Raw genomic sequence first — 25,305 nt, 5'->3', positions numbered from 1 at the left:
CTGCCTAGATGCCGAAAGCTTTCTAGGAGAGAGAGAGAGAACAGACAATGACCCTCGGACGAACACGGCTTCGTAAAAGCCTCTCTTGCTTGAATCTTGGTTTCACGAACCGCACAATTGAGAGTTAACATCCAGTATGGATGTCCTTGAGAGTTAACATCCAGTATGGATGTCCTTCGAATCTTCAGTAGATTCCTTCACTTTGAGCTAGCGAAAATATTCTCGTTTGCGCGATATTCTTTTCAAAGCACTGCTGCGTATAAAGAACGACTTGACTACACGAGAGAAAGACTCTTTGTGATTTTTCAGAGAAGAGAACAAAGAAGAAGGTGATAAGCGCCCTCTTCCGAGAAAAACCAAGATGGAGGCAGGGTGCGCGCGTGGCGGTGCAAGATACTACCGATTTTGAAACCGCGGAGGCGCGGAATTTCAATATTTTTCAAACACACTCATTCATGCTCGTAAGCTTCAGTTTGTAATTAACGGAGAAATCACTAACGTACGCTACTTACGAAGGAGTTCCTCAAGGCTCCATACTTAGTCCCCTCCTTTTCAACATATACGTATCGAAATTAAATAAATCCATAGGGGAAGACTATGAAATAATCCAGTTCGCGGACGACATTGCTATTTTTGTCAGCTCTCGTCACATTGATAAAGCGCTCGGGACTTCCGTCTAGACCACGAAGCGATACACACGTGTGAGAGGTGGTGCTCTGAGTTACTGGGAGCTAATAAAGGAAAAAATCGATTGGCGGGCAATTTTCTTGGCCGCGGCCTTCTCTGTGACGAGAGTCAGGTTCGCTTTTCTACCAACGCTGTTCCGTTTGGCACTTGAACCGCCTATATCGACAAATCTCAATAGCGCGAGGCACTGCGCCATGGCGCTCGGCCATTTTGGCCGTTTGGCCACGTGGTAGAAAATTCGCAGAGACACGGTCAGTACTCCTTAACCATGTCCATCCAAGATCCTACTAACAACCGTACTAATATAATTAATCGTTCTTTTAATGACGAAGACAATAATTTATTAATGTCGAATTCTAATGCTGTCGTTCTTTCAGACGAAGATAAACTCAATGCGATTGCTCTTTCTTTATCCCCCCTTTCCCCTCCCTCGGATCCCGTATCAAATCTTGCAAATAATCCTAATCCTAATTCTAATCCTAATTCTAATGTTAATCTAAGCTCTAATGCATTTGTAACTGCTTCGCAGCCACCTTCTGAAACCATGGACTGCTCTGTCTCGGTAGCTGAGCCCGCTGTATATATTGGAGACGGATTGCTCCCTAGTGCATTGGATAAGGAACCAATTGCGGTTAAATATAAAAATAAAAGGAAAAAGAACTGCAGCCTTGACTTATCCGTGAGTAAACGTCAAATATTGGGTGAGGGAGATAGTCGCTTGTGTCAGGGTAGGGCGGATTCTATCACCTCTTTTACCTCTGACAAAAACATAAACATAAATTTAGAGAATCTTCAGAATCCTTCCTATGCGAAAGCTAACCGCTACGATTCGAGATCTTTGGGCCCCTTTGACGTTATTATTCAGAAAAACGATTCTAATAGTTCAAACAGCGACAGTGGCAGTATTTCGAGGCCCTCTGCTATTGACCCTCTGGCGATCGGACGCCTCCTTTACTCCGACAATAAAAATGATATTATTGAATTAAAAAAGACTGGTTTTTCCAAAATTAATATCCGCTTTAAATCTCGCGAGGCGGCTAATGCTTTAATCTCAAACCGGATTTTGAAAGAAAAAGGATATTTAGTTTACATTCCAACATATCGAACTACTCGCAGGGGCATTATCCGAGGTATCTCATTGGACCTCTCTGAAAAAGAAATTTTGAATGGCCTCGAATCTGACATTGACGTTGTCTCTGTGCAAAGACTTAATAAACGAAAGGGAGCCGCCCTCTCTCGCTCCCCTTTGACTCAATCGCAGACAAGCAAAGAGAATAATAACTTGTTGACTCCTTCGCGCATTATCTTGATAAGGTCAAACCTATCTATCTTTCAAAGGTCAAACCTTGCCGAATCATGTTTGTTTGTATATGATCAGACATCTTGTCGCTCCTTTCATAGCGAAGACATCTTTATGTTTCAAGTGTTATCGTTTTGGGCATATAGGAGCTCAATGTAAGGGTCGAGCTAGGTGTATCGACTGCGGGGGGGGCGAGGCATAGAGGCGGGGAGACTTGTTCTAGGAGAGGGTACACCCCGATTTGTATTAACTGTGGGGGACCACACAGGACGACAGATTTTTCTTGCCCGGAGTATTCTTTGCAGAGAAGGATTAGGGAGCTTTCGGCGTACGAGAACATCCCCTTCGCGGAGGCGGCTTCCCGCGTCCGGGGTCGAGCGTCTTCTCTGGAGGGGGGTCGATTTCAACAGACTCGGAGGGGGGTTTCCTCAACTCCCGGGTTCTCTTCCCCGGGAGGGCTCGATTCCTTTGCCCCCTCGGCCTCCCCACTCGTATGCGGGAGTGTTGTCCTCCTCTTTATCGGTGAGATCGGGTGCCTCGTCGGGGGGTCTCACAGATCCTCCTTTGTCTTCCCCTTACCCCGTTCGCTCTGGGGGTATTCATGGTTCCTTCCCTGGACCCCCTGGATCCTTAGGATCCTTTGGGGGCCTCGGGGGGGGACCGGGGGCGCGGGGGTCGGGGCCCCCCGACGGGAATAATAATAATAACAATAACAATAATACTAACAGCAACAATAACAATCAGAATTCTATTTCTAACAATAAAGCATACAATTATTCGCCGTCACCTGCTCGCTCCCGTGCTGAGAGACTTCCTTTCTCGCAGACTGCTCCGACTTCTCGCCCCTCCCCTCCCACGTTCTTTCCCAACGGTAGGGTTCCCCCTGTCTCTGGGGACGGGGTGGCTCTGGGGGCGGCTTTCGATTTGTCGCCCTCTCTCCTGTTGCTAGGCAACTTTTTAGGATTAAACTCCGCCCAATTGGAGGTTATTGTACAGGTGATATATACGCTATTAGAAAGACTTGATCCAATTTTTAGGCTGTGTGGCGTTCAGTATGGTGAGCGATTTTGCTAGCAAATTTTTGCGTGTGCCGTTGGTGAGCTCGTCGGAGGGCGAACCTTTACGTAATGTCTAACCTGGCTCATTCTGATCGCTCGTCCTCGGAATCCCTTGCGGTTTTGCAGTGGAATTGTCGCTCCATTTCGAGTAAACTTGATGCCTCCTCATCGCTATTCAGGGAATACGATATTTTAGCACTCTCTGAGACTTGGCTGACTGTAGATTCAGATTTTAAATTATATTATTTTGACATCTTCCGTAAAGACTCGGATACTAGACAAGAGGGTGGGCTGGCTTTGGCGATTCGCTCCACTCTGTCTTATTCTTACAAAGATGACTCTATTATTTTTGAAGGCAGGCTCATATTTCAAACCATTTCTATACATTTCGCCAATTTTGACTTGACTATAATTTTAGTTTACAGATACCCTCTGGGCTCTCTTACGATGGAGGAATATGAGGCTTTCTTCTCTTATTGCCGATCCTTTTCGCACGTCATCCTGTTGGACGACTTCAACGCGCACCATAGCGAGTGGAATGCGGGACCCTCGGATGGTCAGGGCGAATTATTGTTCTCCTCGGCGGTGGAGGCTTCCTTCATCTGTCTGAATGATGGCTCGCCCACCTTTGTGACGCGACCGGGACAGAGGTCGTCGACTCTCGACTTAACTTTTATTTCATCCTCTATTATAGGTCTTTGCGAATGGGCTATCCTTGACGACACCCATCTTAGCGATCATTTCCCGACGTTCACTCTATTTAATCGCCCTCCGGTCAGGAGGCCTTTCTTTTCGCATAGAATTAGGCACTCTAAGCAGTTGAATGAGCGATTTGTCGAGGGTCTCTGTTCTTCTGTGGATGCGCTCGGTCGAGTTTTAGGCGATTCGTTCTTGGACCCGTCCCAAAGGTATACTATTTTTGTGGATCATCTTCTTTCCCAGTGGCCGTCCCCTCCTTTGGGATCGCGCTCGCCTGGGGGGCCTTCCGCTCGGAGGGGGGGAAAAAGACTGTCCCCCCCCGGCGCCCTGGTGGAACGAGACATGCCAGTCAGCCACTGACTCCAGACGTTGTCTTCTTTTGCTTTTTAAAAAACAGCCTTCATTTCAGAATTATCTCGCCTTTAAAAAACAGGAGGTCGCTACTAGGAGGGTGTTGAGGGCGGAGAAGAGGAAGGGCTTGAGGGAATTCTGTAGTAGGCTTAACCCCAGAACCCCTGTCTCTTATTTATGGAAATTTATTAAACGATTCAGATCTCGCCACATTGAATCCTGTACCTTGCCTTCCTCCAATTCTGCTCACTTGTCAGCTATCCAAAGCACTATAGACTCTCTCTGCCCTCCGTCCGTCCTTAACCGTGCCTATTCATCTCTCGATGACTTTTCGCTGAATTACTCTTGCAAAATGTTCGACAATCCCTTTACTATTCAAGAACTAACCTCATCCATACGTAATTTAAAAATCAACTCGTCACCTGGATACGACAAAATAGATAACAGAATGATCTCTCTCCTACCGATGGAATATCTCCAATATTTGCTTGACATCTTTAATTCGATATTCGAAACGGGCTCCTTTCCAGATGCCTGGCGACACTCACTTGTATTCTTAATACCTAAAGCATCGCCTGGTAAATTTCGACCTATTTCCTTGACCTCGTGTCTCCTCAAAGTATTTGAGAGGATTATCCTGTACAGGCTCGGTTGGTGGATAGAGTCGTCCTTTATTCTCCCTCCCTATCAATATGGATTTCGAAAAAGAGCCTCATGCTTCGATAACCTGGGTATACTATCCACGGAAATCCACCAGGGATTCATTCTGAAACAGGCGACGAGCGTATTGTTTCTTGATGTACAGGGCGCATTTGATAACGTTAATCCTTCCATCCTGGTTTCCCATCTTATTGACGTAGGCCTTCCGCCAATTTTGTTGGTTCATTTACCAATTGACTAGTCTCAGGGAGTTGCAATTCGTTGTTAACGGAAGTCTAATGGAGCGCCTTTTATCATGTAAAGGAGTTCCGCAGGGATCGATCTTGAGCCCAATTCTATTTAACCTCTATTTATCAAATTGTGGATCCGCTCTGACTCGGGGGTGCCAGATAGTTCAGTTTGCGGATGACATCGCTCTGTTCGTCCGCTCTGATGAGGTTGCGTCTTCCTTGTTAACTTTGGAGCGGTTGGCGACAATGCTATCGCTTTTTTTATTGGAGAGAGGCCTGGAGATTTCTCCCTCTAAGTCTTCCCTCGTGATCTTCACAAATAAGAGAAACATCCCGGCGAACAGTTCTGTCCGCCTGAGTGATGTCGATATCTACCCGGTACCGTCTGCCAGATTTTTGGGAGATCTCTTGGACGCGCGCCTCACTGGAGCCCTGAACGCCAAACAAGTTATTAATAAGTGTAATAAGCTCTCTAACATTATCAGATTCTTGAGGGGAGTTTGGTGGGGGTCTGATCCGAGGACTCTGTTGGGCATATACAAGGCCTTAATTAGAGGTTCTTCGGATTATGCATCCTTCCTCTTTCCATATCATAACAAGATCCTCGTAGAGGGCTTTGAAAGAGCGTCTCGCAAGGCCTTAAGACTTTGCATCGGCCTAAGAAACTCTACTCCTTGCAGCATAGTGTACGCCGAATCGGGGGTTGGACCAAGCCGATTTAGATCTGATTATTTGGCGCGGAAATTCTTGATCAAGTCCTTCGCCGTTAGGCCAAGTATTCTGGTCGATAAGCTTCAGGACCTGCATTTCCATCACTTTAGATCTGGCTTTCGTACCAATCTTCTCAAAAGATTCCCTCTGTACCGAGCTTTTCGGTCAGTGAAGGATCACAGATCTGGAATTGCGTCCTTTACAAGGATTCCGCTGTATCTGTTTTCCTATGATACTTCAACCTTTACCCCAGAAACTGACTATACTCCACCTTTTGTTGTGGAGAACATCGCTTCTGCTCCTATTCCTCAGCTTGTTTTTCAATCGCATTATTCGTGTATTATCGAGGACAGATGTACTTTTTTCACAGATGCATCCAAATCTAACGCGCTCCCGCACTTAGGCGCTGCTTTCTATTCTCCTGATATAAATATACAGCGAAAATATAAGCTGAATGGCTGCTTTTCAATTTTCTCAGCGGAATGTATAGCCATCATATATACATTGGATTGCATCTTGGAAAGAGGCATTAAAAGGTCTGTGATATTCACCGACGCCCGCAGTGTTGTGGAGACTCTGTCCAATAATTCGCTGGACAGAGATCTTTCATATCTTATACTCGCATTGAAAAACAAATTGAGATCGGCCTCCATACAGAACCTAAAAGTCATCATTATCTGGGTTCCATCTCATTCTGGTATCCTGGGAAACGAAACAGCGGACTTTCTGGCTGGCGAAGCCGCTCGAGAAGGTGAGGGAATAGACTATCTCCCTCCCCATACTGACTTTTACTCAATTTTTAAGGAAGAATGCTTTTCAGAAATCGAAAAGTATTTGCTTGCACAGTCAGAAAATAAAGGCACGCAGTATTTTACTATGTATCCAACGTTTTCGAGAAAACCCTGGTTTCAGAAGCTGGACCTTAGCAGAATGGAAATTACTACTATCACCAGAATTAGATCTAATCATTATAATTTAAATTACAGCCTTCATAGATGTGGCCTCTCCCAGCATCCTCAATGTTTATGTGGATCGTCTCGTCAAGATATTAACCACGTCTTATGGTTCTGTCCACTGTATGAGTGTCACCGTGTCCGTCTGCGACAGTCTCTTGGAAGGATCCTGGGTTCGCCTCCGCCTCTTGACGTGTTTACATTACTAAAGTATCCTACCCTGGAAATCATTAACCCTATCTTGTCCTTTATCCGCAAGACTGGCCTGTCTATATAGTGCCAATGATTAATTTCTGACCGACGGATTTCTGCATACTGCCAGTTCGAGTTTTGAAAACAACGCTGTCATCTGGCAGCATGGGCAAAGAGTAAAATGCCCAGTGCCACAAATTGAAGAAGAAGAAGATAAAGCGCTCGCGGAGTTGAAACTTTCGGCAAACAAAGCCGCCAAATATCTCGCTTCCAAAGGCCTTACTGTTTCTCCTTCGAAAACCTCTTTAATGATCTTCACCAAGAAACATATAAACCTTTTGCCTTTTCTATATCTCGCAAACTCCACTGTCCATTCAACCGACTTTTATAAATTCCTCGGAATCTCCCTTGATTACCGCCTTTCTGGCAATAACTACATCCGCACTCTGTCCACCCGCTGCTCAATGCTTCTTAATATTCTCAATATGTTGAGGGGCACCTGGTGGGGAGGAGCGCCTTCTTCTCTCCTGAATATCTATAGAGCTTTGATAAGATGGTTATTAAAAGGAAAAGTGAGACAACCATACTCTATGGAGTATGGCTGTCTCACTTTTCCTTTTAATAACCACTCTTCCATGTGGCACCTTGAAAACATCCAACTACGAGCTCTCCGCACCTGCTTAGGTCTACGCAAAACTACTCCTCCGAACGTCGTTCTCGCGGAAGCCGGGGAGGGCACCCTGAGATTTGAACTTCTCACCTCTAAATATATTCTAAAAATTTTTGCTTTGGACTCCCATTCGCTCATAGACAAACTTTTCTCACTTCTCTGGTATTCACGCAGATCTCGAAAGACTAACCCCTCCGAAAAATTCAAAGCTTTTAGCTCTCTCCTTCGCCTAAAATACTATATCTCGAAATTCGACTACCCGGCTGTTTACTTCATAGACTACAAAGCTCTTATTTTCCTCCCTTCAATTGTTATTACGCCTTCAATCGAAGCAGAAAGAATTAAGAACGCTCCTATTCCTCATATTACTTTCATGGAAATTTATGAGTCTCTGATTGCTTCCTGCACATGCTTCTACACCGACGCTTCCAAAAATAAATCCGATGATTATGTTGGATTTGCCATATACTCCCCCTCCCCTCACCTACAGTTATTATTTAAAACTCAGCCTTATTCATTTCTTTCGGTCAATCTGGCTCATTCGTACAACTACATCATCTTCGCCATCAAGCAAAAGCTCTACGACATCAAGCAGATTGGCCTCGAAAACATCATCGTTTGAATTCCGGCTTACACGGGCATTCTGGGGAATGAAACCGCTGATTATTTGGCAAAAACAGCCATCTCTGCAGGAAAACTAACCGAGAGACAACTCCCTCTGATTTCTTCTCGATTCCTCGAAGAAAATATATCGAAAGTTCCTCTCGACTATTTAAAATACAAGGTAGATACAAAGGGACAAGGTATTTTACCTCTTTCAACGAGATCATGCCAAAACCTTGGTTTCATAAGTTTAAGTCTAACAGAGAAAGCATTGTAACTTGTTGCAGAATCAGAAGTGGTCACTACGCCCTTAATTACAGTCTTAAACGCTGTAATTTGGTTGCAGATTCCTCTTGCCAATGCGGTTTCCTCACTCAAGATGCAGATCACATTTTCTGGAACTGCCCTTTATTGCACAGAGGACAACGCTCTTAAAACATCTATCAAGATTCAAGGAGATAACACGACCTTATCAGATTCAGGAAATTCTAGCTAAGCCCTTCTCCGGGGTTATCCACGTATTACTCTCCTTCTTAAAATCCTGCAACCTCCAACTCTGAACGTAACAATTTCTTAAAACATCACCTTTCAATCCACTAAATTATCCACTCGCTCAAACCCGTTGTTGGCCCGAATACACTGAGCACTTCTAGATCAGAGGTGGCCATTTAAATTCAAAGAAGAAGAAGACCTCTCAGTCTTCTCTCTGATATATTACTCTCTGAGAACATTTGTGGACATTGGCTTTGTAGTTCATATCCATGTTTCCAATGTCCATAGAGGAAGTATCGTTTTCAGGAATCACCTAAAAGCAGGCCATGACATCTCTCAGTCTTCTCTCTGTTACAGCTATACAAACGACATCTGCTATTTGCGATACGTAACTTAAAGGGAAAAAAAAGTTCCATTCAAGTTCTGTTATCACACGTCTACCAATTTTCATAGGTCTGTTTTTGTAAAAACGTAATTCTATAATCCATCGATCTTGTTATCATTTGAGGCTGAGATGGGCTGGAAAAATTTTAACGCGATTCATTATTATTTATTAGAACATAAACAAACGGGACACAACCGATTAAGCTCCATGATTCTTATGATCAGCTGATGCTTTCAGTTTTACGAGCGTCGCCAGCAGCTTGAATGTAAATTTCATACGTTTTATGTAATATGTTTATAAAAGAGATTTCGATGACTCATTTTAGTTTGCGAACGATCCCACAATTAAACAATCGTATTTTCGTCTACGCAAAGTATAGAGTGGAAGAGTCAACATTAGATGAACGGTATATTCGGCAATAATGTTGTTATGCGTTATACTATGAAGGCAACATTTGTTATTGCGACATTGGTACGAATACAAGGTTATAATTCTATTCTGTGCGGCTAAAGAGCCCAAGAAATCATTTCGAGAATAATAGTTTTGTCGAGTTTCGCGCACATACGTAGTGAGAATTCTGTTAAACTTTCAGATAACCTGCGTATTAGCATTAGAAGAGGAATTATTGCATTATGTTAGTGACGATGTACCTGGTGGCTCTTACAAATATTACAGCTTGACATACGACGGTTATATCAAAATACGATTAACATCGATGTATGTAAGAGCTTAATTATATCACAATTGTTGATGTTTTTTTGCATTCTTGTTCAACATTTTTAATCATTTTATATATTCATTAAATGGATATTTTTATCTCTCTTCCATTAACTTTGCATGTTTTATATATCGTGTGACTTTATACTCTTTAGAACAGGTGATGCAGATTTATATGCATCGCAAACTACAACTAAACCAACGTATGAACCGGATCATTATTGTTTGCAATCGACAACTTGTGGAGAAGATATTATTTTCATCCCTAAAAGGTATTATAATAATATTAGATACTATATACTTAGAAATTTGCTTAAATATTTCATAATATATTGCGTATCTTCAGTTTTAAACGACCTGTGAGTATCGGCGTTTATGGCCATCCGTCGCATGAAATTAGTAAATATACTCTATTGGTTTCTGAGTTACTGATTGAAGACGATAATATACTATACGATCAAACATCAAGAAATAATTATAAAGATCGAGATAATAAAGTAAACAACTGCATATTAATTATTACTTTTATTTTTTTATATCACATAGAATATGTATGTATTTTGGTTAGTTTATATAAATATCTTATTCTAGAGAGTCCACATCTCATTTTTTGCCAATCTGATATGGTATTTCATGGATTTCTTGTTTCAACTATTATTTTAAATATTAAAAAGATCAAGAAACTTACAAATTAAATTGAGAATATATCGATAAATATGTTGGAATATGAAAATCAAATCTTTCTTGAAATCATCCAAGAGGATGGATTAGTTATTACAGCTAAGTAAGTATCATCATTTTGCTTTTGCTGTCATATATCAAAGAACTTGTTTAATCATTTAATGGAAAATAAATATTTATAGGGGTCTTGGTATAGAAACTGTTTTTGTTAATGTAATAAAAGCTTATTTGGATCCAGGCAACTTAGTTATAATCTTAGGAACCACTGATCATGATGAGCATTACTTCATTGAATTGCTTAAAAGTTATGGAACTAACACATTGCCACGTGTTGTCAATGCTGAATGTCCTTCTAATGAAAGGTATATTAAGAAAATATTTTATTTTTCTTTTGCTTTATACATGCATTTAATAAAATTTATTATCAAACTTGATAGGGAAATAATGTATCTGGAAGGTGGAGTGTTGTTTATATCAGGCCGTATCTTGGTGGTAGATTTATTAAAGAACAGAGTTCCATTGCACTTAATCACTGGCATTCTTGTGTACAGAGCTCATAATATTCGGAATGCATATCAAGAAGCATTTGCATTACGTTTGTATAGGCAAAATAATAAGACTGGATTTATTAAGGCGTTTACAAATTCGGCACTGGCTTTCACAGTTGGATATTCACAAGTAGAGCGAGTTATGAAAACCCTATTTGTGAAAAATTTATATTTATGGCCACGCTTTCATACAGTTGTTAATAATTGTTTGTCTAAGCACGAGCCTGATGTTATAGAATTACATGTACAAATCACACCAAAGATGCAAAATATTCAAACAGCTTTGCTTGATGTTATGAATTATATTGTGAAAGAATTAAAAGCGCTCAATAAATATTTAGACTTAGAAGAATTAACTGTGGAAAATGCAATAGCAAAGAAGTTCCACAAGCAATTACATTTACAACTAGATCCTATCTGGCATCAACTTAGTACAACAACCAAACAATTGTTTTCTGATTTAAAAATATTGCGATCTCTTATTATATCTTTGACCTATGAAGATTCAGTTTCATTCTATGCTATGTTGAATCGTTTGCGGACTATGGAATATGCCGTGAAAGCCAGTGGCTGGATAATGTTGGATGAAGTTGACAATTTATTTAAATATGCTAGAAGTAGAGTTTATACAGATAAAAATGAACTAAAACCAGAACCAAATCCAAAATGGATAGCTTTGTCAGAAGTTTTATCCGAGATTCAAGAGCAGAAACATAAAAAGAAGGCCAATGAAAAGGTTGATAAAGTTCTTATCTTAGTACATGATAACAATATATGCAAACAGTTGAAGAATTATTTAACTATGGGTGCAAATAAGTACCTATTTTATGAAGCTCTAAAAAAATTGTCGCATAATAAAGAACAAAAGATAAGTGACAATAATGAAAAAAATATGGAAGAGGAACAATCTGAAAATAATACGGATGAAGATGTGCAAAATGATCCAGACACTTATGTACTTACTTTGACGCAAAAATGTGCAGAAGAAACTGAGCCAAGTACTTCTACAGAAGATATAAAGCATCAGACATTATTTGAAGAATGCTCGCAAGTAATTTAATTAAATGAAATATGTATAATTTAATAAAATAAAATACATATATTGTAATATATGTGTATATATACAGGTTGTCTGAAAAATCGCCCGCAGTACTTCAAGAAGTGATTCGGGATCCAAAAACAAGAAAAAAAGCTTATAAACATGGGGTTGGAAATAAATCGTTTCCAAGTTATAGCCACTTTTATGTTAAAAAATTGTAATTTATAATCCGTTTGGTATTCCTCTTTTAAATTTTTTTTTAATTAAAATTTTTTTTAAATTTAAAAATTTAAATTTTTAAGTTTAAAATTTAAAAATTTGAATTTAAATTTTAAATTTAAATTTTTAAATTCAAATTTTTAAATTTAAAATTAAAATTAAAATTTTTAAATTCAAATTTTTAAATTTAAAATTAAAATTTAAATATTTAAATTTAAAAATTTGAATTTAAAAATTTAAATTTAAATTTAAATTTTAAATTTAAAAACAATTTTAAAGAGGAATGCCAAACGGACTATAAATTACAATTTTTTAACATAAAAATGGTTATAACTCGGAAATGACTTATTTCCGGACCTATGTTTATAATTTTTTTTCCTTGTTTTTGGATCCTGAATCAAAGTACTTCGGGCAATTTTTCAAACACCCTGTATAAGCTTATATTTATAGAAAATGTTATTCTACATAAATTGTTCTATAATTTTAAAGCTGACAGATTTAAATGTAACCAATTGCGCGACATCTGCACCAATTGTTTTCATACAAGCTATAAAAAAGGGAGGAGATTCGATGACTTTACAACGAGCATTGGCTGAACATACGCCGAACAATATTATTTTATACGTAGCTGATATTGGTACTGTGAGACAATTAGAGGTGTATCAAAATAATAATCCATTATTAGATTTGAAAGTGTATTTTTTGATTTATGGCGGATCCGTCGAGGAACAAGAATATCTTACCTCCTTACGACGCGAAAAGGAAGCATTTCATTCTTTGATTAATACGAAAACTGTAAGTGTTAAATAGTTCAATAAATACAATATAATATTGAGCAATTACATTATAATTTTTATTTCTTTCATAGACCATGATTGTGCCAGAAGATCAAGATGGAAAATCAGAAGATTGTCTGACTTTTGCAGTTCAATCAGATAATCAAGAAAATACACGTAAAGGTGGAATGCAATCTGAAGCAAAAATAATTCAAAAAGTTATTGTTGATATGAGAGAATTTAGAAGTGAATTGCCTGCTATTTTGTATACACGCAGTATAAAAGTTGAACCAGTGACATTAGTGGTAAGTGAGATATAGTGAGAAGTTTATCAATACAAGTTGATTGTTATTTCTAATTATATGATTTATAATGTTACTATAGGTGGGTGACTATATTCTTACACCTGAAATTTGTGTTGAGAGGAAAAGCATATCTGATTTGATTGGTTCCTTGTTTTCCGGAAGATTGTACAATCAAGCAGTTGCTATGACAAGACATTATGCTAAACCTATGCTCCTCATAGAATTTGATCAAAATAAACCATTCTGTTTCCAAGTATATATAGGCAATTTTATAAAAATGATACAAAAGTACATTTTTTTTTTTTTTTAAACACAATAATTATAAATCTATTATTCCAGGGAAATTATTATGTTAGCAGAGATCTTAAAAATACTGAAATAACAGCAAAGCTGCAATTATTAACACTTCATTTTCCTAAATTAAAACTTATATGGTCTCCTAGTCCACATGCAACAGCACAATTATTTGAAGAATTAAAGGTAATGTGTAAATTTAAAATAAAATTACTAATTTTGATAATTAATGGTATTTAATTTGTATATATTGTAGCAAGGACGAGATCAACCTGATTCAAATGTAGCTGCTAAAATTGGAGCAGATGAAGATACAGAAAACAAACAACTAATGGTAGAAAGATATAATTCTAATATTCAAGATTTTATGGCTAAATTACCTGGTGTGCATTCGAAAAATTTACGTGTTCTATTAAATAAAGGACAATCATTAAGTCATCTCATCAAGTTCACACAAGTAAGTGAATAATAATTAGGGTTATCTTTTTTCAATTATTTTCTAGAATTTTTTTTTCTTTTTTTTTTAAATATGATTTTTATTATACTGTGGCAACTTGTGTGCAAATGTTTAAAAAATTATTATAAATTTTTTATGTATAATTAGGAAGAATTAAAAGAAATACTTGGGAATACAAATGATGCTGAATTGTTATATAAAGCTTTACATGAGAAATGTTTACCAACAGATGAAAAGTTATTGACTAGCAAAGGTACTTCTAAAGTACGTGGTAAAAAGCTTTTCTCCAAAATAAAAAAGTGATAATGAATAATGTGTAGCTATAAACATTTGTTAGAGAAAGATTTTCAAGTATTGAAAATGGATAAATATTACAGCATCAGTGACAACTGTGTATTTTGAATTCATAAATGTGTTTCTCATAAAATATAAAATATGCTAATATTGTGTTTTTAATATAATTAAAAAATAATACATTAAAAATGCAATATAAATAAATTTATTATATAATAACAGCAAGAGAGTATACAACAAAATTCTTTTAGTACATATATATAACATTTTTCACAAACTGATAGTGAACTGATTATTTATGAGTTAGTAGAACTTCAAATTATCTCAAGAGAGAAATTATTTTAAAAGAAAACATTATAAATTAGACCTGAAATTTTTTAAATATATATACTTTATTTGCCTAATTTCTTTTTAATATCAAGGATATTTTTTTAAATATTACTCACATTGCTTCAGTAAGACTCTCAGAATCATTTTCTTCATCGCTCTTACTAGTTGCATCGAGATTGTATAAAAATGAATCATTTTCTGACATAGGAAAATAATATCTGTGTAAAATAAAACATATTTAATATAATTTCTCTTTTCAATTTTATAGAGTAAACAAATTCTGTACGATCTTAATTATTCTTACTCTGGTTGATTCCAGACTTTCTCTGCAGGAATTTTACAATGTTGTTGAGTCTTCATGTGTTCTAAGACATTATCTGATTTTGCTTCACAGAAAATACATTGTTCTAATTGAATTTGTCTCTTTATATAATTAACTACTTTTACCTGTATAATAACAATTACGGATTAGAAGAACATATTGTTAAAAATATAAAATTAATTACACAGAATAGTAACCTTTTGATAAAAAGTCAAATCTTTGACTGTTTCTTCAAAATCGAAATTATGAACTTCTTTCATATGTCTTAAGGTATAGACAAATTCATTATTGCCATAATTACATAATAAACATATTATTTCAATAGATTCGCCACTCCAATCAGACCATGAAGTTTCCTCATCTTCATTTTCACTACTACTATCTCCTAGATCCAGATTCTTTCCTGAATTTGGCTATAAACATTAAAAAAATTATATTTTTAAAAACTTGGAACATTTTACTCTTTAAATTATAGACAATTTTCATTACCTGTCCTTGCTTCCAGATTATTCCTGACTCTAAATAATTGTTTATATAAAATTTATCATACATTTTATTATGAGGATTTATGCACTTGTGGAATTTTTTTCGCATATGCTCCTTTAATACCGTACGATCTTTAAATATTTTCTCACAATAAATACATATTAAACTAAAAAATAAATATAAATACTATAACATTGTATATTTTCATAAATACCATGTAAAAGTAAATCAAAATAGCATATAAATATCATTAAAATAATGCATAGATTGCAATTTTTGAATTGTATACTTTTCAATATTATTCTGAATTTTGTCCAAAAGCTCATCGACGAATACTAAATTTTCTGGTTTGCCAAGATAAAGATTGTGCTTTTGAAAAAGATGTTTTATATATGTAATACGTGATCCACAGAATTCTGTACGGCAAAACATGCAACCACGCTTAAAACTTTTATCCGCACGCTCATCTTCTTGTTGCGCTAATGCCAATTCCTTAAAATAACAATTATATATCGTCACTAAATTACATGTCAAATATACAACAAATATGTATATTATAATCTTTCTGATATGCATACTAATTTAGCCTGATGTATTTCATTTCTCAAAGTTTTGTCCTCTGACAAACAGTCAGAGAGCAAAAAATAATGTTCATTTTTACTTGGCTGACCATCTGGTGTACAATTCATTAACAATGTTGTACAATAAGCTGTCAATGGTGCCTCCTTAAACTTTACACTCCAGTAATGTATATAACTGAAATTTAATCAAAATTATATTTAACTGTTAAAATAATATAGACATAAGTAACACGATAAATAAAAATCATCATCGTACCTTTTCAAACTAGCTATTTTCGTAACATCCGCTATAACGAGACGATGCGACTTGAATAAATGTGTGAGAAAGTCAGTTTCATTTGTCGGAAGGACAAATATGCAATCGCATAACAGGCATTTTGTATCGCACGGTTTATCATCCAGACCAACAAATTGAGATTTATACATTGTGTATAAAGTATAATATATTAATATCAAAATTTAATAGAAGTTTCTGTATTACGATTTATATTCTGTCAAAATTTGCAAACACTATTTTGCCGCAAAAAATCTTGCTGACAATAAATTATTCTCAAATTATACTTTAACAATAAATTTCACTTTCTAATATCGAGAAATATATGCATTTTGCAGATTTGAGGTTGGACACGAAATCTTATTAAATTTATATATTCTGTGTCATTAATAGATCTCGTAAACATAATCAAACATTACATAGGCCGGTATTCATAGTCCGATCTTATATTTGAGATCGTCTTAAGTTCGAGCTTGAAATGCTACGCAGCTATTTGATTGGTTGAAGGAAGTCTTAAGTCAACCTCGGACCAGACTTAAGACGATCTTAAATATAAGATCGGACTATGAATACCGGCCATACAATCGCGATATACACAATAAAATACACCAATTTTTATACGTTTATTTTGCGAAGCAAAGTTATCTATGACCGTTCACAATTAGCTGTTCACGATGATGCGCGAACATTGGCGCACAAAATTTTTCTTACTTTATGTCCGTTTGATCGAAACGAAAAAATCGCATTTATAGCTTTTTCTTCATCTTGTATATTTTTTCATTTCAAACGCTATTAATATCTGTAATTTTTGAAATTTACCAAATATGACATTGTCATATGATAATGTAAATTACAAACTGTCTGCCGTCAAGGACAAGTGGAACAATCCTGCACTGTTCGTACAGTCCTGTAGTCGCAATTGTCGCAAGTGACGTGTAATCGTATCGTATCGTTACGTTCGTGTATCTTGTCCTTTCTTTTGTTCGCGTATAGAATGAATATCCTTTGCGTTATATGTCACGATGTTTTACTGCCATCCGAAGATATCGTTTTCTCTCGTTGCGGACATGTATTTCATTTTAGCTGTTTGTCACGATGGCTTGAAAGGTAAACATATTTGATGGTTATGTTTTCAGGCGAGATAAATTAGCTCTCAATTTTAATTGCACCTCCTACACTTTGTATCTTTTCTTTCCATCTCTTTCCGAAGCCTAAATATATTTTTTATCTCATTTTAAACGCAAAAAAATATATAAGTAAAATAAAGGCTTGTTAGTTTATGAGATTTTAATTTCTTTAGTTTCTTGTTTTTTTTTGGATTCCGTTTTTAAAAAGAGGTAGAAAACCAGTAGTTTAAAATATAAACTAATATTAACTAATTTTCTTTTTCATGCTCCAGATCCAAGACTTGTCCGCAATGTCGTGAGAAAGTGACGGAAAATAAAATCTATAGAGTTTATTTTACATTTCCGAATAGCGAAACCGCCTCGGATAATGCAGACAATTCGTTGTTACAAGGAAGGATTGACAGTTTGCAATTTCAAATTTTAGTGAAGGATAAGAATATCAAATATCATCTCTCAAAGATTGCCACTCTGGAAAAACAAAATGCTGGCCTTAGGCAGGAAGTACGCAAAGTAGAAAGTGAAATCAATCAGAAAAAATCTACTATTCATGCCTTAAATGAGCAAATAATATATTTTAAGGAAAAGTATGAGAAATATAAAGTTCTAGCACAGGAACTGTCTCAAAAAGAAAAAGAATTGGAACAAATCCATTAGTATGTCTGTTTATGTTAATTGTTTACACAATAGTTTTAACATGATGAAATATTTATAATTTACTGCTCAAACTAATTTTTATCATGCCTTTTTTCAGTATGCAAAATACATTTTCAAAGGGTTCGTTGGAAGATATTAGAAGAGTGATTGAGAAAACAAAAGATGCACATCAAGATGCTTTAGTTACTTGCATTTCTGCTATGAGAAAGTATGTCTTATGTTCATATTCTTGATTTTAATATCATAGTATTTATTTGTTTTTTATCTTAAATTATTGCCAAAGTCAGGTCAAACCAAAACTCTCCAAGATCAAGTTACAATGCAATGTAAGTTTTCTGTTGAACAATTATCTAAGAGAATATATGTATTTTTAATTATGACCTAAATTTTCATTCAACAAAAGAATTATGCTGCATTGTAAGCATTGCCTTTAGAAATTTATAATTTTATCTTATATATAATAATTATATAAACATCTATAACATAAGAATTTATAATGTTTATATCATATTATATTGTATATGTTCATATTTTTTATTTAGGGAGTTTGAAGAACGTTTAGAGCTTTGCAAAAGTGAAAATTTATCCTTACAACATCGAGTTAATAAACTAGAAACCATCCTTTCAAGACAAAACTACATTAAATCTGGCAATCAAAGAAACTTGGATAAAAATTCTCCCAATATTATACAAAAAGAAGACGTTTATAGCAAGGTAATTAGTTTAATTATAGAATCTATTACAATAGACATTAGTTCTATTTATGTTAATAAAATGTGTTAATTTACAAAATATTTTAGAAATAAGATACTCCTAAATAAGAAGAGAGAGAGAGAGAGAGAGAGAGAGAGAAAGTATTATAATTTTGACATAATAATAGATGTAATATAGTTTATAATTTAATTTTTATTTTATTAAAAGGTTATGAATATCTTGATGTCGCTAGTCAAATAAAGGGATCAAAGAAATATAATCGACCAAACTAGCCAGAAATTGATTTATTAGTACGACGTTTCGACCATATGGTTGTGGTCCTTATCAAGTATACACGATGTAATAAAAATCAGGAGACCGGCATGGATGATAATCTTGTAAATTGCACAAGTCACATTAAACAAAAACGTTATTTTAACTAAATTTGAATGCGAGAGAAATTAATGCGTCTGTGAGAGACTTCGTCAAGAGACTGTCTCTTGACAAAGTCTCTCACAGACGCATTAATTTCTCTCGCATTCAAATTTAGTTAAAATAACGTTTTTGTTTAATGTGACTTGTGCAATTTACAAGATTATCATCCATGCCGGTCTCCTGATTTTTATTACATCGTGTATACTTGATAAGGACCACAACCATATGGTCGAAACGTCGTACTAATAAATCAATTTCTGGCTAGTTTGGTCGATTATATTTCTTTGATCCTTTTATTTTATTAATTTTATAATTTTTTATTTATTATTAGACAAACACAAAACGGAAAACAGAAAATCAAAATATTTCATCATCTCCAACGATAAAAACTGATGCTAAGATGAACCAGGAAGGCTTAAGCACTACATCTAAATATTCAACTATTAAAAAACGAGCGAAACTACGTTCGCGACCAGCACAACTACTTTTGCAACCAGGTAACAATAACAATAAAACAAATTGTGCGATTATCGATACAATTAAGAAAAATATTAAAAATGTTACAGAAATAAGTATACCATCAAATGAAAAAAAATTGCCAAAACTGGAGAATCTTTAGTAATATTATTAAACTTAAACTTTTTTTTTAGCATTTTTTTTTGTAAAAATCAATTCATTGAAATTTATTTATAGTGTTCATTTACATAATATCTGTTACATTTGTACAAAATGATATAATTCTGCTTCCATATTGATTTTTATATTTTGTTGAAATCTATATATATATATAAATTTATGAGATAGACATTGTGGAGTTTGAATAAATAACTTTAAAATCTTGTATCTTTGATAAAATAATAAAGACATATAATCATGCAAGTGCTACTTTTTCAAAAATATGTAATATATTAAAATTTGTGTTAAAAAAAATAATATACAAAATACTTTTTGTTTCTATATCATTAGCTTTATATTGTAATATGCTGTATTAGGAGTAGGTTAAGTAATATATAACAAAGTATATATGATGTATGCAAGTTAATTGAAAAGCTATTTTTTTAATAGAGGATATATTTTACATTTGCACCTATAGATATCTACCTCAAGAAAAAGTAAGAGCTACACGCGGTTTCTTAACATAGCGTATAATTTAAAATCACTTGCAATTCTATCATCAGATTTCAATGTATCCATCTTTTCATTAATCTATTTAACTTACTGTGTGCCAAATATAGATATAATAATACGGTAAAAAAATAAATAATAAAAAACAATATAAAATAGAACAGAAACTTATTAAATTAACAGAGTAGCTTATTAATTAATTTTCCTATTGAGGAACTAAGCAACAATCATTTTATTGTGTATTTGTATAAATTTTATTCAGTAATCGTATCATGTAGGCGCTACATCGTTTTCGTATGAAGAGATAGACAAAGGAAGAATTCTGAAATTCATATATGTATATATACACAGGATATTTCACGGACATGTATGTGTGACTTGCTTATTTCAATGTTACAAAACGCATTGGTTCTTATTAAAAGCAGTCATCAGTTTTAACGATTGGATTGTTAATTGGAATACTCTTTTATTCCAGAAACTGAAAAATAAGTACTTTGTATATAAGACTAGTTTTGTAGACTTCGTTTCTCTACTCTTTCGTATTCTGCAAATGCGGTCAATTCGTCAAAATCGTTATTTAAAGCGTCATCTAATGCGTCGATACTTTTATACTCGTTTACATATATATTATTAGTTTTTTGTTTAGTAGCATATTGTATCTTAAGCGTTAATACGAATGTACAAAAACACACTTTGGCTCTTCAACTAAGCTAAACTTGTAATATATTAAAAAATTGATTTAATTGCAATCATCTTATACTATTACAATTAACTAGTTCAGGCTTGGTCAATGGTACGGTAACCTGCATTTTTTGCGTACGATCTATGATATAAACATCTGAGTGAATAATATTGTGAGATGATAAAATTGATTTTCGATATAATTACCAGATATAATTGTTTTAAATATGTACAGACGAGTATATGCTCTCTTAAAATTAAATTAAATTAAATTTTAAGCGTTAAAATTACAAGATAGAGATAAACTATTGCATATTTCATTTAATTCTCGTAATGATAATTATACAAATATAACGATAACAATAAATAAAAAGATGTAATAAAAAACGGGGATACTTATTTCTGAATAGTTATTTATATGGATGTATATTTAACAAATTATAAAAATCTGATTACACATTGCAAATTGCAGATTAATAAAATAACAAAATCATTGCATGTTTTCGCGATTACAAATATTATTCTAAGAATAATTATAAAACTTATATCGTGTGAGAAAATCTCTATGAGATTTATGTAATGATTCGTCGACTTCATCATGTTATTTTTTATGATTGCAAGTACATACCGTCTTATAAATGCATAGATTTTTGAAATCGCACGACATCCAATTCTTTATTAAGGATTACATTGTATACCAATATCAAAGTATACATCCATATCGCGCGCATATGTGATTGATTCAATCATTTTCGCGGTTTCCTCGTCAAGTTTTTCAAACTGCATCTTCAAACATCTAATGCCTAATATATTTCGTTCTAGATTAGTTTATCGATTGACCCATCTCTTCACCGCTTCCGCCCAATTGGACTCATTCTCATCTTCCTTCTCTCCGTCTGCCTCCTCTCGTTCACCTCTCTCCTGTTCCTGTTCGCTGGACAATGTGGCCGATGGTGTTTGCGGTATGTTTGCGTTGCGAGTTCGTAATTCCGTCAGAAAATCGTTTTCCTGTTGATAGCGCCGTTGCAATTCCTCGCGCCAAGAATTTCCACCGCCGCTACTATCGTCCCCGTCTTCGCCGGCTTCAAAGTCTATAAGTAGACAAGGATTATTTACAAATTTATTATTATACACAAACGCGCGAATCTTTTATTACAGTTGTGTCTCTCTTTCTTTCCGTATGTTTCAAATACTGCTTTATACGATACAGATAAAATAGCATATATATATATGTATATATATATATATATATATATATATATATGTGTGTGTGTGTGTGTGTGTGTGTGTGTGTGTGTGTGTGTGTGTGTGTGTGTGTGTGTGTGTGTGTGTACACATATATTTGCTGAATTTAATTTAATTTCCAACGAAAATAAGATTTGAATAAGGTTTAGTTATATGTAAAAAAAATCTGATATTTATGTACATTTAAACTTACAACTATAAATGAACAAGAGAGTAATCATTTATTAAAGTACATGTTTATATGGGAGGGATCTATATATTGTATAAGATGACTTATTTTAATTATTATCGTCAGAAATATACATCGCGCAAAGTGCCTGATGCTTATGACGATGAAAGAAATGTAAGATATGAATATGAATATATGTATAGTTTGATTTGCTAAATTAATAAGATAAAAGTATCAAGAAAAATTAAATAATATCAACGCATGAAAATCGTAGATAATCGACGCTTGAAGAGTTTCGGAATTATGTATTTCGATTAAAAAAGAGCGACATTGCTGAATATCTAAAATGCAAACAAAAAATTAAAATAATGAAAGAATCCAAGTCATGTAGAGATACTTACCTAATGGTTTTCTGATGTTCATTAGCCCGGAGTTGTGAGAAAGGTCCTCCTGATCTGAGTCTGCAAGGCACCAGGACACATTCACAGGGGGTGCATCACACACATTCCACAACACGTCTAAAGTGTCATTTGTCAATTGTCGCTATATTGTATAGTATAGGAATATCTATTTATGGATTCATTAACCAATTATAAAAAAAATATTATAATTATCATAAGAGTTCGTATATTTACTTTTAGTTTTTTATCTTCCTATTCGTTGTATACTCCGCTTTTTCACAAACTTCTGATAAATAGCAATTCTGATTTCCAAACTTTTTCTTTTAAAGACTTTGTCCCTTTGTAAAGATTATCAAGAATTTATTCGTCCAAAAACTGATAATTCTATCGAAATACCGTTGAAAAAGTAATAATTTCGGAATTGCAAATCAGATTATTATTTTACTTTGCTATTTGTAATCTGGCGTGTAGTGTAGTCCGTGTGCTATTCACTAGGCTAATATTGACTAACTCTATTCTAGAAAGAAAATAAATGAATACGAATAGAAATGGCAAACAGGCAAATATACAGACTATTTTTCAACTATTCGATCTAACTTTAGCACTTGACCTCATTGACAAAAATAATGAGAAAGGCTCGGATATATGATTTGCATCTAAAAAAAAACCACATTTATGGCATTTATTCATATAAATCTTTCTCATTATTTCCATTAGCAGAATCCAGCCAAGTTATATCGAATATTGTAGAAACAAGCTGTATAGAAGAGATGTACCCCAAAACTATCGTATTTTCTCTCTCTTTTTAAATTATTAAATATTAAATTTTGAATTAAGAAAAATTAAAAAAAGAAGCGTTAATTCTTGAAGACTGAGTCAACAATTTTAAGAAATATGTATGAATGAATTATATGTATAATTGATATATATAAATTTTAATGTAAATAGATAGTAAAATTTTGTAATGATTTTCACTCTTGCCAAAATAAAAAAAGAAGATAAAAATAGAAGAAAATATTTTATTAAAGATTTAGATACATTTTGTCAAATAACATTTATTTAAGTGAGAGAAAATTAAATAGTCTTGGGACTAGTAGATAATTTTTATATTTACATATTGAGAAATATAAAAAAAGAGATCTATGTTTATTATATATGTAATTTTTGTATATTTGATTTATATAATATATATAATATAACACATACAAAGTGTCTGAAAAATCGTCCGCAGTACTTTGGGAAGTGATTCGGAACCAAATTTTAAAATTTAAAAACTTAAATTTAAATTTTTAAATTTAAATTTTAAAAAAATTTAAAAAGGGATGCCAGTGGACTATAAATTACGATTTTTTTAATATAAAAATGGCTATAACTCGGAAATGACTTGTAATGTTTGTATAGTTTTGTTTTCTTTTTTTTGAGTCTCGAATTATTTGAGTTCCGTAAGTTGTGAGCGATTTTCCCCGGATACCCTATATATGTATGTATGATTTTATATATTTGAATTATTTTACGATTGAATAAAAGATGTATAAAAAAATCATTTTTTGTAATGCAAGAGGCACTGCGAAACTGAATTTAAAAGTCACTTATCTCGCCAAAAGTTTTATAATAAATAGAGCAATAGAGAGTAAATTCGCGTGTCGATCGCTGTTCATCTCTCTGTGACGATTGATTGTTATACTTACGCGACAATCTCCTCGAATACGAACATATGTATATACATAAATAAACAGGTGCATTCAAGTTTTCTTTAATTCAAAAAAATCTAACGAAATATCTTACGTGTAGATAGCATCTGTGCGGATGATTCAAAGATCATTTATGAATATCGAGACTAGAAATAGAGTAGCATTTTTCATGCTATATGATATGATTCCGAAATGAGAGAATATAAATGACATGGCATGCCTGTTTACATTTCAGCTCTGTGATGGTCAAAAATATTTTAACGATAGATATTAAGATGGAGAGAATAAATTCTGCATCGTATCATTTTTTGTAGTTTTAAATCGAGTCAAAGATATGTATAGTAAAAAATATATGTATTATACATACTGTGCAAGACGTTCCGATTTAAAAATTATACTTGCTTTTGGGCACGTTTATATTAATGACTATATAGAAAAAATTTCTTTTCAAACGATGTGTAAAATATGCAATAATTGATATGTACATTTATAATGTAGCAATAGTGAGAGTAATAAAAGAGTAGCAGGAATAAAAAATAGTAATAATAATAATAGATATATGGTTTTGTTATAAAATGCTACGCACGATAATACGGTGACTGCAAATCAGTTTATCTATTGCTCACCTCGCTTCCAATCGAACTATCGAAATCGATATAATTACGGCTCCGTTGACAAAATCACTCATTATCCGTATTACTAACATGCTATCAGCTAAACACGGCGATAGATGCTAACAGATACGTTGTAGCTAAGCTTGCAGTATCAAA

The 25,305-nt window shown here is 34.2% G+C and overlaps 4 protein-coding genes across 12 annotated transcripts in view; 2 read left to right on the top strand and 2 right to left on the bottom strand.

Annotated features, from left to right (window-relative positions):
* Window positions 1-9,016: 9,016 nt before the first annotated feature.
* LOC105247963 (DNA repair endonuclease XPF) lies at window positions 9,017-14,348 on the top strand. The gene is made up of 13 exons (XM_020026449.2): window positions 9,017-9,462; window positions 9,584-9,708; window positions 9,864-9,980; window positions 10,055-10,205; window positions 10,410-10,492; window positions 10,572-10,751; window positions 10,827-11,988; window positions 12,685-12,990; window positions 13,064-13,276; window positions 13,356-13,529; window positions 13,616-13,756; window positions 13,827-14,027; window positions 14,175-14,348. The coding sequence occupies exons 1-13, from the start codon at window positions 9,391-9,393 to the stop codon at window positions 14,328-14,330; spliced, it is 3,081 nt and encodes a 1,026-aa protein (XP_019882008.2). The 5' UTR covers window positions 9,017-9,390; the 3' UTR covers window positions 14,331-14,348.
* On the bottom strand, window positions 13,075-16,760 carry LOC105247965 (zinc finger protein 277). Of its 2 annotated transcripts, none has more exons than XM_011252449.2 (8): window positions 16,297-16,760; window positions 16,038-16,215; window positions 15,749-15,951; window positions 15,463-15,625; window positions 15,171-15,386; window positions 14,956-15,098; window positions 14,768-14,869; window positions 13,075-13,166 (listed from the first exon to the last, which is right to left on the bottom strand). In XM_011252449.2, the coding sequence occupies exons 1-8, from the start codon at window positions 16,464-16,466 to the stop codon at window positions 13,127-13,129; spliced, it is 1,215 nt and encodes a 404-aa protein (XP_011250751.2). In that variant the 5' UTR covers window positions 16,467-16,760; the 3' UTR covers window positions 13,075-13,126. The 2 variants fall into 2 exon arrangements, with proteins under 2 accessions (XP_011250751.2, XP_011250752.2); XM_011252450.3 differs by lacking the exon at window positions 13,075-13,166 and adding an exon at window positions 14,526-14,688.
* Window positions 16,761-16,872: 112 nt separating this feature from the next.
* The window catches only part of LOC105247957 (E3 ubiquitin-protein ligase TRAIP), an 11,809-nt gene continuing 3,376 nt past the window's right edge, over window positions 16,873-25,305 (top strand). Inside the window, exons 1-6 of one of the 4 annotated variants that reach the window (XM_025413171.1) lie at window positions 16,873-17,421; window positions 17,714-18,094; window positions 18,193-18,303; window positions 18,638-18,809; window positions 19,555-19,720; window positions 22,870-23,619. In XM_025413171.1, the coding sequence (XP_025268956.1) occupies window positions 17,309-17,421; window positions 17,714-18,094; window positions 18,193-18,303; window positions 18,638-18,809; window positions 19,555-19,720; window positions 22,870-23,039 (1,113 nt within the window). In that variant the 5' untranslated portion in view covers window positions 16,873-17,308 and the 3' untranslated portion in view covers window positions 23,040-23,619. Of the gene's footprint in view, window positions 17,422-17,713; window positions 18,095-18,192; window positions 18,304-18,637; window positions 18,810-19,554; window positions 19,721-19,789; window positions 19,972-20,316; window positions 21,377-22,869; window positions 23,620-25,305 lie in introns of those variants that run through there. The other 3 variants (XM_025413180.1, XM_011252433.3, XM_011252432.3) reach the window with 3 other exon arrangements.
* Window positions 21,537-25,305, bottom strand: part of LOC105247958 (dystrobrevin beta) — a 13,693-nt gene continuing 9,924 nt past the window's right edge. For 3 of the 5 annotated variants that reach the window (XM_011252436.3, XM_011252434.3, XM_011252435.3), the window contains exons 16-17: window positions 22,845-22,904; window positions 21,537-22,120 (exon numbers count right to left, since the gene is read on the bottom strand). In XM_011252436.3, coding sequence (XP_011250738.1) covers window positions 21,858-22,120; window positions 22,845-22,904 — 323 coding nt within the window. In that variant the 3' untranslated portion in view covers window positions 21,537-21,857. Of the gene's footprint in view, window positions 22,121-22,844; window positions 22,987-25,305 lie in introns of all 5 variants that reach the window. The other 2 variants (XR_003123485.1, XM_011252437.3) reach the window with 2 other exon arrangements.

This window comes from Camponotus floridanus, unplaced genomic scaffold (genome assembly GCF_003227725.1).
Source record: "Camponotus floridanus strain SB8 unplaced genomic scaffold, Cflo_v7.5 scaffold11, whole genome shotgun sequence".
Lineage (NCBI taxonomy): Eukaryota > Metazoa > Arthropoda > Insecta > Hymenoptera > Formicidae > Camponotus > Camponotus floridanus.
Note: the sequence above shows the minus strand (reverse complement) of the source record. Positions and strands in the feature narration are given on the sequence as shown.

Coding starts and splice junctions, on each gene's coding strand:
- LOC105247965 (XM_011252449.2), bottom strand. CDS start 16,466: ATGTATAAATCTCAATTTGTTGGTCTGGATGATAAACCGTGCGATACA. Junction 15,387..15,462: donor TAATCTGGAAGCAAGGACAG/GTAATGAAAATT, acceptor TAATGTTTATAG/CCAAATTCAGGAAAGAATCT. Junction 14,870..14,955: donor AAAGTCTGGAATCAACCAGA/GTAAGAATAATT, acceptor TATTTTACACAG/ATATTATTTTCCTATGTCAG.
- LOC105247963 (XM_020026449.2), top strand. CDS start 9,391: ATGAACGGTATATTCGGCAATAATGTTGTTATGCGTTATACTATGAAG. Junction 12,991..13,063: donor CTTTGATTAATACGAAAACT/GTAAGTGTTAAA, acceptor TTTCTTTCATAG/ACCATGATTGTGCCAGAAGA. Junction 14,028..14,174: donor ATCTCATCAAGTTCACACAA/GTAAGTGAATAA, acceptor ATGTATAATTAG/GAAGAATTAAAAGAAATACT.